The sequence below is a fragment of the Pelodiscus sinensis genome, chromosome 32, assembly GCF_049634645.1.
Source record: "Pelodiscus sinensis isolate JC-2024 chromosome 32, ASM4963464v1, whole genome shotgun sequence".
Taxonomy (NCBI): Eukaryota; Metazoa; Chordata; order Testudines; family Trionychidae; genus Pelodiscus; species Pelodiscus sinensis.
In genome coordinates, this window is record NC_134742.1 from 703590 (window position 1) to 716021 (window position 12432).

At 55.8% G+C, this 12432-nt stretch overlaps 1 protein-coding gene across 2 annotated transcripts; it reads right to left on the reverse strand.

Annotated features, from left to right (window-relative positions):
* Positions 1-5: 5 nt before the first annotated feature.
* Positions 6-11224, reverse strand: LOC102443565 (E3 ubiquitin-protein ligase TRIM58-like). Of its 2 annotated transcripts, XM_075913690.1 has the most exons (7): positions 10743-11224; positions 7202-7285; positions 5528-5626; positions 4577-4599; positions 3482-3595; positions 2930-3039; positions 6-1456 (listed from the first exon to the last, which is right to left on the reverse strand). In XM_075913690.1, exons 1-7 carry the CDS (start codon positions 11064-11066, stop codon positions 897-899), a joined length of 1314 nt encoding a protein of 437 aa, XP_075769805.1. In that variant the 5' UTR covers positions 11067-11224; the 3' UTR covers positions 6-896. The 2 variants fall into 2 exon arrangements, with proteins under 2 accessions (XP_075769805.1, XP_075769806.1); XM_075913691.1 differs by lacking the exon at positions 3482-3595.
* Between the last annotated feature and the right edge of the window lie 1208 nt (positions 11225-12432).

Here is a 12432-nt window from a genome sequence, read left to right on the forward strand (position 1 = left end):
CCCCAACCCCGAGCCACAGTTGCCATGGCAACGAAGGCCCTGGTGACCGTTGCCATGGCAATGCGGGGTGGTCCAGGGAGGGATGCTTTGACGTGGCAGCATCCCAGCCCCACCGCAGGCAACACCCTGGCCTGTCGCTACGGTTACCAGCCTTGGTGGGGTGTCTTCCTGGAGGAACCCTCCTATGAACGAATCCCTCCTTCCCGCCGATTGCCCCGGGGCAAGCCGGCCGAGCCCCCGACATTGTACACAGCGAGACATTGTAAAAATAATTGTAAATCAAATATAAACCATGCCCACAGCAAGACTGGGATCTTTCATCCTGGTGCCAGAGCCAAGTCCGGCACATCTTGTGATAACAGGCAGTTCTCTGGAAAGCCCAAGTTCCCAGGATCTTGCCATGGCAAAAGACACCCACCCCTCACTTAAAAAAAGGTTTTTGTCCCTCATCATGGCATAAAAATGGGACCTCTCCAGTCTTAGGAACCAGAAGAGCCTAGTCCTCTATACGCCAGAACTGGGATTTTCATGTCATGGGAAATGCAGCCATTTCAGCATTCACTTTCGCTCCAAACAGGAATGATTTTTTAAAAATTTAAAATTTCTTACAAGACAACTATTTTTTTAAAATGGGTGCACTCCATCGCAATGTGTCATCTGATAAAATCCAAATATTTCCTTGGGAGCTGGACTTTAAAAAAAATTAAAAATGAAAAGCTTTACATTGAAACCGGAAACATTCCTTTCCGCTCACATTGACACTGGTTCAGCCGGGGAAAATCTGAACGCAGCACTGTGAGGGCATTACAATGGGATGTTTGGTGGCAATGCAGATGCAAGCGATACGCCGGTGCTCAGTCCATAATGGGGGAAGTGGAAGGCACCCTGGAATCAAATTATTGGGGAAAGGTCTGTTCCATTAATGGAGGCCACCCTTCCAACGCAGACCTATTAATGACCAGTGGGGTCTTCTTGTCCTTGAGGTAGAAGAAGGGGAAGATTTCCTCCGTGAAGGAGGCAGTGAAAGTGTAGAGATGGGCGAAGGCGTCGGCATTGTAAAAGGCCACCTGCCCTTCCGTGCAGTCCAGGTAAATCCCAACTCTGCGAAGCCTCTTGCTGCTGTGCACACGGGCCAGGCAGGTCCCGAGAGCCCAGTATTTGCCCATGTGCAACTCCACAGTCCAGAAGCCATGCTCAGGTTTGAGGTAGAGAGGCCCCTTCCTCTTCACTGACTTGCTCGCCACCCCCACAGCCCAGCCACCAGCGCCCCCCACCTCCACTTCCCAGTAATATTGCCCAGATGAGAACCCCTCGCTGGCCAGAACACAAGGGTCAGTGTCGAATCTCTCGCACGTGCTGGGCAGGTCCTTTTGCTCATCTCCTAGTTGCACGCTCCTCCCGTCGCTGGAGAGGATGAGCTTAGGGCTGGCTGTTTTAGGATCCAGGGTCACCTCCACTGGAAAAAGAAAGGAAGAGAATCTGGGTGGATGGATGGGTCTGCGGCGGGAGAAAAGATGGGAGGGAGGGATGGATGGATGGACAGACAGATAGATAGGATAGATTAGATTAGATAGATAGGGGGGGTGTGGGGATAGATAGATAGATAGATAGATAGATAGATAGATAGATAGATAGATAGATAGATAGATAGATAGATAGATAGATAGATAGATAGATAGATAGAGGGGGTGTGTGGGGATAGATAGATAGATAGATAGATAGATAGATAGATAGATAGATAGATAGATAGATAGATAGATAGATAGATAGATAGATAGATAGATGGTGTGTATGGGGTTAGATTAGATAGAGTGTGTAGATCTGGGCTGGGGAAAGAGATAAAATCAGACCAGTGCAAGGAGGGAAACATTACTAAAAGAAATGAATATGCCACTAACTACCCCCCACCCTGAGTGTTTCAGAGTTTTCTGAGTGGGGTGACTGGCTGGCTCAAGGAATGCGGGGAATGGGACATGGGCGCTTTCACCTCAAGGGGCTGCTCGCTCTGCCTGGACGCCAGGGAGAAAGACCGTGGGGCTCACGGGGCCTTTTCTCTCCCGGGTTGTGTAGCTCTAATCTGGCCCCAGGGTTGGGTGGGGGTGGGGGTAGGGGGCTGGCTGACTTGGGGACACAGGGCCTTTCCCCCAAGATGTCGATTCCAGAATGGCTCGGCTGGCAGTGACTTGAAATCTGTCTCACTGACTGTTTTAATGACACGGGTGAGATAAGCAGGGTGGATCAGAGCGGCCAGGCTGGGTCAGAGCAAAGGCCCATCCAGCCCAGTGTCCTGTCTGCCTACAGTAGCCAAGGCCAGGTGCCCCAGAGGAAGGGAACACAACAGGGAATCATCAAGTGATCTCTCTCCTGTCACCCATTCCTAGCTTCTAGTTGTCAGAGGCTAGGGGCACCCAGAACATGGGGTTACATCCCTGCTCATCTTGGCCAATAGCCAGTGCTGGATCTTTTCTCCATGACAGTATCTATCTTTTTTATCCTGTTATAGTTTTGATTTGCACAACATCCCCTGGCAAGGAGTTCCACAGGTTGACTGTGCACTGTGTGGAGAAATACTTCCTTTTGTTGGTTTTAAACCTGCTGGGTGACCCCTGGTTCTTTGTTACGGGAAGGAGTAAGTAACACTTCCTGATTCACTCTCTCCACACTGGTCATGATTTTACAGATCTGTCATCACCTTCCCCTCCCCACCGCCGCCCCCAAATTGTGACTCAGTCTATCCCCACACATTTCCTTCTACTGACCCTCACTGGGGCTGCCGCTATCCCTGAAAGTCTCTTCGGGACAGATCCACAGCTGGTGCAAATTGCCACAGACAGCAAAGTGCAGCCAGTTTGCTCCAGTGCAGCAGGACCCTAACCCTGCCTAGCCACATCGATGAGGGGGAGAGGGATAGGACTTGCTCCTGCTTCACCTCTGTAATGATTCATCTGTATCTGCTGGACGCTGCTCGGCCAGGGCAGCCAGCAGTTGCATGGCTCCGGTGTCTGCGAGCGGGCTTCTGAGGGCTTCCTGCTGTCTGATCTGCAACGCACCGAGAGAGGCGCAGTTAGAGATCTCAGGAGACTGGGAGCGCGGCCCCGGCTACCTCCTCCCCTGGGCTGTGTTTCTTCCCTCGGGACAGTGACCCGACCGGGCTCCGTGCTGCTCTCCAGACCAGCTCCACAATGAATACCTCCTAGGAGCCCAAGTCAGACCTCTGCTGTGAACAGCGAGGAGGAGGGGGGTGGGACAGAAGAGGAGGCATATGGGGGGCGGGTGACTGGGAAGACCACTTATGCTATGCGCCAGGACCGGTTTGAGATTCCAACGCTCCCTAGTCAGTCCTAGAAGCCAACTGCAGGAGAGCCCAAGGCAAGGGAAGGAACCTTGGGAACAGGTTGAAACCCTCAAATTAGCAGGATGAAGGTAATTTTCAATAATGGACTCCTAGGTGAAGAGGAAGTGGTACTACAAAGAGAGCTACCGTTCCTGTCTGCTTTCCATTGTAGAGTTAGGTGGAGCAATTTGTCCCTTTGGATCTTCCGGGGAGCTCTCAATGACACGCGAAGGTATTCTGCAACTCCTCTCAAATCTCTCCCTAGGAAAGATTCATTTACCAGCTCAGCAAGGCTAGAAGGACAGGTAGGCTGAAAGGGTGCTGGTGGTGTTTACTTACTCACTACAAAAATATCCCAGTGGTTATAGCTTCCTGCTGTGTCCTGCATAACAACTGTTGCTGCCAGGATGGAGGTGGGGACGCTGTCTGCTGACTGTGAACAGCCAGCCATGAGGGCTGTCAGACAAGCTCAGCCAGGCACAGTGAGCTACAGCAGTGGGCTGTGCTCAGCCAGGCACCGCAGTGTGGGGACCTGTCAGGAGCTGTGTGGTGCTGGCGGCACATCTGAGCACATCTGCCAGTGCCGCTATTAATGCTGGGCTGCTTGCTGTGCACTTACGACAACTGCAGCGTCTGGGGTTAAGTCGCTGGGTAGCTCTTCCTCTCCGAATTCGCTGGTGGGCCACAAGACATTTCACTTATGGTGACTGTCTACGGGCATGCCCTCCCCACTTCCCTACAGCTCCCACTGGCCCTGGGAGGTTCCAGCCACTGCTTCCTGCAGCTCTCATTGGCTAGGAACAGCAAACTGGGGCCAGGAGATGCTGGAGTGGGGCTGTGCCCATGAACGGTCACTGTAAACAAAATCTCCTGCAGCCTGCCAGTGGATTGCCCCAAGGATGTGTGAGGGCAACTTGGCCGGGCAATGCTCCGCCCGCCACGCCACACCAGCATGGAGGGCGGACGCCGCTCCCAGGATCCCAGCCCAGGATCCGCACAGCTCCACAGCCCCAAAGGGCAAGAGGCGGGTCTGCATCAGGGGCTTTCAGCCAGCCAGACTGTGCTCATCCGTCCATCCACCCCCTCTAGCTGTCGGTTCCCTCCTCCGGAGCATCTGGGCAGAGTCCCCAGGGAGAGGGGCTTTCCAATGCCAGAGGGAAGGAGCCAGGCCTCTGTTTAATGAGGCTGGTAGGGGTTGTTTGTATTAAAGGCGCTGCGGCCCGAGGGGGGGGGGGCCCTTACCTGCTGGAGGGGATGTTTTCATCCTGCACCAGACAAGAGAGAAAGAGAAGGGGGTTGGGGGGGGTTTACGTTGTAGGGTTACTATTCGACATGTTCAGTAAAATCCTCCACGCCCCTCTGGCCCTGCCTCTTTCAGGGCGTCCAGAGTCTGGACAGGAGGAGAGAGACCCCCTCCTGCGCCCTGCACCTCCGGCCACTGCTGCTGCCCTGGGGCTTTGGGACCAGCCCTGCCTGCCAGGGGAGAGCGCCCCCTGCTGGACCCCTCCCTGCAGCACCAGCGTCCCCTAGTGCCCCACTGAGCCATTGGGGCTAGCCCTGCCTGCCAGGGGAGAACGCCCCCTGCTGGACCCCTCCCTGCAGCACCAGCGCCCCCTAGTGCCCCACTGAGCCATTGGGGCCAGCCCTGCCGTCCAGGGGAGAGCGCCCCCTGCTGGACCCCCTCCCTGCAGCACCAGCGCCCCCTAGTGCCCCACTGAGCCATTGGGGCCAGCCCTGCCTGCCAGGGGAGAACGCCCCCTGCTGGACCCCTCCCTGCAGCACCAGCGCCCCCTAGTGCCCCACTGAGCCATTGGGGCCAGCCCTGCCGTCCAGGGGAGAGCGCCCCCTGCTGGACCCCCTCCCTGCAGCACCAGCGCCCCCTAGTGCCCCACTGAGCCATTGGGAACAGTCCTGCCTGCCCGGAGGAGAGCGCCCCTTGCTGGACCCCTCCCTGCAGCACCAGCGTCCCCTAGTGCCCCACTGAGCCATTGGGGCCAGCCCTGCCTGCCAGGGGAGAGCGCCCCCTGCTGGACCCCTCCCTGCAGCACCAGCGCCCCCTAGTGCCCCACTGAGCCTTTGGGACCAGCCCTGCCTGCCGGGGAGAGCGCCCCCTGTTGGACCCCTCCCTGCAGCACAGCTGGTGTCTCCCTTAGCCCCTTGGGTCTGGGCTGTGACACTGTCTCACCATCTCACCTGTAGCTTTGGGCCTGGCTCCCTTGGGCCGGTCCCCTCCATCACCTGCAGCTTCTGGCAGATCCTCTGCTGCGCAGCCCGCAGGAAGTGGAGAAGATGCTGCAGGGCAGACAGTGGGCTGTTAGCGGTGCCCACTCGGGGGCGCCAGTGCTCCCCAGGGCAACACCCTACAGAGGCCGTGGGACAAGGCTGAGGAACTGGGGTGCTGCCAGAGCTACCTCCCCAGCTTAGAACTGGGAATTCAGCTGCCCAAGTTGTCAGGGGAAGGGCCATGGGGTGGGAGATGGGAGATGAAGAATCCCAAACCCTGTTACAGGCTGGGGACCGACTGGCTAGGTAGCAGTTCTGCAGAAAAGGACCTGGGGGTTACAGTGGATGAGAAGCTGGAGATGAGCCAACAGGCGCCCTTGTAGCCAAGAAGGCTAATGGCATATTAGGGGGCATTAGGAGGAGCATTGCCAGCAGATCCAGGGATGTCATTATTCCCCTTTATTTGGCTCTAGTGAGGCCACATCTGGAGTACTGTGTCCAGTTCTGGTCCCCCCACTACAAAAAAGATGTGGACGCATTGGAGAGGGTCCAGCGGAGGGCGACCAAAACGATTAGGGGGCTGGAGCATATGACCTATGAGAAGAGGCTGAGGGATTTGGATCTGTTGAGTCTGCAGAAGAGCAGAGTGAAGGGGGATTTGAGAGCAGCCTTCAACTTCCTGCAGGGAGGTTCGAGAGAGGCTTTTCTCAGTGGGGGCCGATGGCAGAACAAGGAGCAATGGGCTCAAGTTGCAGTGGGGGAGGTTGAGGTTGGATATTAGGGAAAACTCTTTCCCTAGGCGGGTGGGAAGCGCTGGGCTGGGTTCCCTAGGGAGGGGTGGAATCTCCGTCCCTAGGGGTGTTTCAGTGCCGCCTTGACACAGCCCTGGCTGGGATGATTGAGTTGGGTGGGTCCTGCTTTGGGCAGGGGGCTGGACTCAATAGGTACGTCTACACTACAGGCTTTTGTCGACAGAAGTTTTGTCGACAAAGAGCGTCTAGACGACATCCAGCTCTGTTGACAAAGCAAGCCGCTTTGTCGACATGACAGTGTAGATGCAAAGGACAGTGTAGCTGCAATCACGCCTTCTGGAGACAGAACTCTGTTGACAAAAGGCGTTATTCCTCGTCGAATGAGGTTTACCGCCGTCCACAAAACTGCTGAGTTCTGTTGACGTTCTGTCGACAGCCCTCAGCGGCAGTGTAGATGCAGGTCTAGTGTTGTCGACAAAACCCTGTAGTCTAGACACACCCAATGACTCCTGAGGTCTCTGCCCGCCTGGGGTTCTCCGATTCTAGTGCGAAGGAGCAAGGAGGTGCTGTTACCTCTGCATCCAGGCTGCAGAGTGGCAGGGCTTGCAATGGGCACCAGGAACTGATCCACCCCCTGGCCGGGTCGGGTGCTAGGACCCAGCCCTGAGCTCTTGCTAACCACAGTCGGAGCGAGCAGCATGTGGGCAGGCGGAGGGGAGGGGGGGCTGGCTCGCAGTCCTGCAGCAGAGCCCAGCCTCCATGTGCCATGATGTAGACACATCCCCATGTTCTCTGTGCCAGAGCCAGAGGGGAGTCCAGGCCTGGGGGGCACAGGGCAGCTGCCAGACATCCTGGAGCTGGGTGTGGCTGATGGGGCGGTGGGGACACTTGCCTCTCGCATCTCCCCCTTGCACGGGCGGCTCAGCGCGGTCTCCAGGTCCCTCTGCAGCGTCTCCAGGTGCTGCCGGAAGTGCTCCTGGGGGGAGGAAGGGTGGGTGCTTGACAATGGATCCTCTGAGCAGTGGCAGCAGACAGAATTCCTGGGGTCATGGGAAGAGCGTTACCCTCCCATCCTGTCCCCTCCCAGTTCCATAACCTGGGGATTAGGGGGTTAACTACGTCTCCAGGTATCTGCTCAGCCAATAGCAATGCAGGTAGGAATTTCAAACTGGGACGAAGGAATTTTTATCTTTTCCCTCCTTTGTCTGAGTCAGAGCGGTTTCTTCCTGGTAACAGGGAGATGGGAGGCCATCTCTCTCCAAGAAAAGACGTCTCCCAATGTGTAAATAGGACAAAGTTTAGATAGTCCATCAGGATTTTGTTGTTTTCTGTTGTTGGAATTGAGGTCTGCGCGGTTAAAAGTTGGTTTTCTTTCTTTAAAAGTGTTTTTTCCCTCTTTTTTCCCACTAAGTTAGTCCAGGGAGGTTTCCCTGAGAATCTTTATCAACTGGTGGCTCTTTTTCATCAGCCATTTTATTATGCTTGTAACTGTAGTTTTGTTTTGATAATAAAAGATTGTTTTCTTTTTCCAATTAACTGATATTGGTTGATTTCTGTGTCTGGGAAGGTCTGTCTGGCTGTCTGACTGAGGGGGTCAGCTGGGCTTGTTTAGTTTGGAAAAAAGAAGATTAAGGGGGGACATGAGAGCGGTTTTCAAATATCTAAAAGGGTGTCACAAGGAGGAAGGAGAAAATTTGTTCCTCTTGGTTTCTGAGGACAGGACAAGGAGTAATGGGCTTAAAGTGCAGCAGGGGAGGTTTAGATTGGACATTAGGAAAAAATTCCTAACTGTCAGGGTGGTCAAATATTGGAATAAATTGCCAAGGGAGGTGGTGGAATCTCCCTCTCTGGAGATATTTAAGAACAGGTTAGATAGACATCTGTCAGGGATGGTGTAGACGGAGCGTGGTCCTGCCTTGAGGGCGGGGGGCTGGACTCGATGACCTCTCGAGGTCCCTTCCAGTCCTGTGATTCTATGATTCTATGATCACAGACTGCAGCATGTTTTTTTCTTTTCTTTTTCAAGCTATTTTAGGGGGGAAGGAGCTTGGGGTACCCTTGGGGTTGGTTCTCCCCCTCCTTGGTCTTTGTACCTCTCCTGTCTTCTCCCTTGGGCTGGCTCAGAGTTTTGTTCTTTTCCTCTTTCCTTATTACAGTCCAGGCCCTGCCACCCCCGTGTTTCACAGCACTAACATGGCCACCCCAGAATCCCATCTTCCCTGGAATAGGGTGGCTGCTGAGGGGAAGCTGAAAGTGCAAGGTAATTTGGGACAGTCTGGCAGGGTAAGTCTATGCTGCAATTAGACATTACTGCTTGCCTGTGCCAGATGACGTGTGTTTGCAGGGCTTAGGCTAAAGAACAGTTTATTTATGGATCAAGGCAGCAGCTCCAGCTTTGGGACCCTTCTACCTTGCAAAGTCCTAGCCCTTGGCTTACGGTGTGGCTGAAGAGAGGTTGGTCCTTGGCATTAAGGGACAACTTGAGGCTGAAAAGGAAGCAGTTTTGCGAGCGTCTATTCCCAGCTTCTTTGCCAAGAACTGTGAACCGAAGAGCAATGGAAAAGAGGAGACTAAGGGGGGATATGATAGAGGTCTATAAAATCATGAGTGGTGTGGAGAAAGTGAATCAGGAAAAGTTATTTACTTGTTCCCATAATATAAGAACTAGGGGCCACCAAATGAAATTAATGGACAGCAGGTTTAAAACAAATCAAAGGACGTTCTTCTTCACACAGTGCACAGTCAACCTGTGGAACTCCTTGCCTGAGGAAATTGGGAAGGCTAGGACTGTAACAGGGTTTAAAAGAGAACTAGATAAATTCATGGAGGTTAAGTCCATTAATGGTTATTAGCCAGGCTGGGTAAGGAATGGTTTCCCTAGCCTCTGTTTCTCAGAGGGTGGAGATGGATGGCAGGAGAGAGATCGCTTGATTATTACCTGTTCTATTCACTCCCTCTGGGACACCTGGCACTGGCCACTGTCAGTAGACAGGATACTGGGCTGGATGTACCTTTGGTCTGACCCAGTATGGCCGTTCTTATGGGAGTACTTAAAAACAACAAATTGTCTTGCAGCACCATGTAGATGGTATCATGAGCTTTCGGGGACACAGCCCACTTCTTCAGGTGACTGGAGTATTAGAAGTCCAGATCCAAGAATAAATAAGGGAAGGCAGAGGGAAAAGAGGGGGAGCAGGGGGGAAAAAAGAGAAAAAAGCAGTGAATTAGACTGTTCAAGTTGCAAGATACTGATAAGAACAATTTGCACCTCTCTAAGTACCCCATTGTTGGTTGGTTGGTTGAAAACGAACCCATCAAAAGAGAGCCTTAGATCAGGAAACGAGCGCTTTGTTCATAGACTGTAATCAAAGGGTAGAGTGTAAGTTCCCGCATACCTTGACCATCAGAGAGCTCTGCAGCTAAACTGGTTTGGCTGGAGCTCTTTCAGTCCCCAAAGCAGTGGGAGCATAAGACAGAGAAGGTGCCACTCCCAAAGACCAAGAGGAAAGAAACTGCTGAAATTGAGACTAGCTATTCAGTTACAAAACAATTTCAGGAATCAACCGGCGAAAGAAGCTGCGGAACCGGCCCTCATGTGCAAATTTGACACTATCTCCACATTTGATTTGATTCGATTTGATTCAGGGCTCTTGGGAGGACAGGACTGAGGACGCAAACAGCCGGTAGGGGAGTATATCACTTGTTTTTGGGAGAATTTACAGTTTCTGGTGAATGTAGTGCAAGAGAACCTTTAAAAAAAAGTCAGGAGTCTCAGAATATTTGGTATGATTGGCATGTTCTCTCTAACCAATTCATTCATGTGTCCCCCGTATTTATCCCCCATCATCGGTCATTTCATTCATCAGCAGGGGAATGTATTCCAAACCACATCCACATATCCATCGCTTCATCTTTTGGGTGGCTTTTCTGTGGGAGCATCCCCCAGTATTAGGAGGCCCCCTTTTCAAGGCTAGAGCCCTGACCTATACTGGGTGGGCCCCTGTGAATGAATTGGTTAGAGAGAGCAGGGAAGAAACTCCCCTGAATCAGGCCTGGCCTTACCATGAGGCGAGCGGAGACCCCAGGGTGCTGCCCTGCCCCTACATGCACACACATGCCCAAGGCGGCGAGTTCCATGGGCCCGTGGCACCTGGACCTCAGAAATATTCCATGCCCAGGGCCTGCCTCCAGTCCCAGCTCCAACGTGGCTGCAGTTGTGGGAAAGTCTCCAAGTCTTGCAAAATCAGCCTAACATGGGATGCACCAGGGAGCACCCCTGCCCTGGCTGCCCACTGCCTGGCTTGTGGGGTGCCCCACGGCTGCAGGGCTAGCTAGGCCCTCCAAGCTCTCCTGAGGCCCCCTCCCCACCGCACTGAGCTCAGACCTGCACCACCCAGGCATGGGGGTTTTCCCACTCCCTCCCGCCGCTTTACCTGCTGCCCCGGGGGCGCCGCCTCACTCAGCGTGCTGACTCGGGAGCGCTGGGCCTCGGTTGGAGAGGGAAGCCGCCGCACAATAGCCACCACATTGGCCAGCAGCTTGTTGCGGCGGAAGCTGCGCTGGCGGAAGGCCCGGCGGCACTGAGGACACTGCTCTGGATCCTCCTCCTCCTCCTCCACCTGGTCCCAGTACTGCAGGATGCAGGCCTGGCAGTAGTTGTGCCCGCAGTCCAGCGTCACCGGCACCTCCAGGAACTTGGTGCAGATGCTGCAGGTCACCTCCAGCTGCAGCTCCTGCACCGGGTCTGGCCCGGCCATGGCGGGCGGCTGCTCCGCTGGGTCCCTGCAGCGCTCGGGTCGGATCCCTGGCACCCAGCCTGCGACCTGGGACCTACTGCATCCCAGCTCCCTGGCACAGGGCCCCTGTCCCCTGCATCCCAGCTCCCTGGCACTGGGCCCTGCCCCCTGGGACTCCTGCAGCCCAGCCCCCTGGTAACCACCTCAGCCCCCTGGTACCAGGCTCCCTGACACCTTCCCCTTGAGACCCAGCCCAGCTCCCTGGGAGGTCCCTGCGGCTGCACAGCTGTTCCCTTTCTCCGACACCTTGCTGCAGAGTCTGTGCTGGCAGGAAGCGGTGAGCAGGGAACTAGCTAGGGGTGGGGCATGGGTGCAGCGCCTGGCAGCCCTGGGGGAGCCAATCCCCACAGCCCCAGGGCAGGCAGCCAAACTGAGGGAAGATTGACGGGGGGGGGCCCTGGGCCCAAAGTCTCTTTGGAGCCCCCCTGCCATAAGCTCCTGTCCCCTGCTCTTCCCCCATGGCTCTGCCCCCTGGCTTGGCCAGGCAGCACCCCTGGACTGTCCACCAGCCCTAGGGGGTGGGGATAGGGGCTGGGGGCTGCTCTCCAGCCCAGGGCGCAGGCCAGACCACAGACAGGGCAATTGGGGAGGGGCGGCCGCTGGCCGGGATTCAGGGCAGCTCCTCGGGCCATGATGGGGGGCTAAGTCCTGTCCCGGACTCCCTGAGGCTTTGGCAAAACTGGGCGCGTGTCCGCTTGGCTCTTGGCAGCTGCTCAGCCGCTGGCCAGCACGAGCGACTGGGACAAACACCCGGTTCTGCCAAACAGGGTAGGGGGGTGAATAGCAGGGGGAGGGCCTCACACCAGGTCCATGGGGGGGGAGCTCAGGTGGCCAGTTCCATGTGGGATGGGGAAGGGGGCTCAGGTGGGGAGGGAGGCAGAGGAGAGGGGCTCCCCATGGGAGCAGGGGGGGAACAGGATGAGCTAATACAGCTGGGTTCTGGCCTGGCTTACGCAGCGGGTCCCGGAGCGCAGCGCGGGCTGGGGGGCCACAGGGCTGGTGCCGCAGGGCTGTCCTTGTCACGCAGGCACCTAGGTCGGCTGCAGGAATCCCTGTCTTGGGGGGCTGCGTTCGCCCGTCTCCGCACAGCCCTGGAGGAGCCCGGGGCCCAGGGAGACCGAGTGACTTGGGCACATCCGCTTTCGGGGGCGACCCCGCTCACGTCCTCCGCTACGGGGGGTGGCAGTGACGGGGCCGGGGGTCAGGGACCGGCCCGGGGAGACCGAGTGACTTGGGCACATCCGCTTTCGGGGGCGACCCCGCTCACGTCCTCCGCTGCAGGGGGTGGCAGTGACGGGGCGGGGGTCAGGGACCGGCCCGGGGAGAC

Excerpts from the sequence above, each read along its gene's own strand:
- LOC102443565 (XM_075913690.1), bottom strand. The coding sequence starts at position 11,066 with ATGGCCGGGCCAGACCCGGTGCAGGAGCTGCAGCTGGAGGTGACCTGC. Across the intron at positions 7,286-10,742 it reads CGGCGCCCCCGGGGCAGCAG|GAGCACTTCCGGCAGCACCT; the intron begins GTAAAGCGGCGG and ends TCCTCCCCCCAG. Across the intron at positions 1,457-2,929 it reads ACAGATGAATCATTACAGAG|TGGAGGTGACCCTGGATCCT; the intron begins GTGAAGCAGGAG and ends TTCTTTTTCCAG.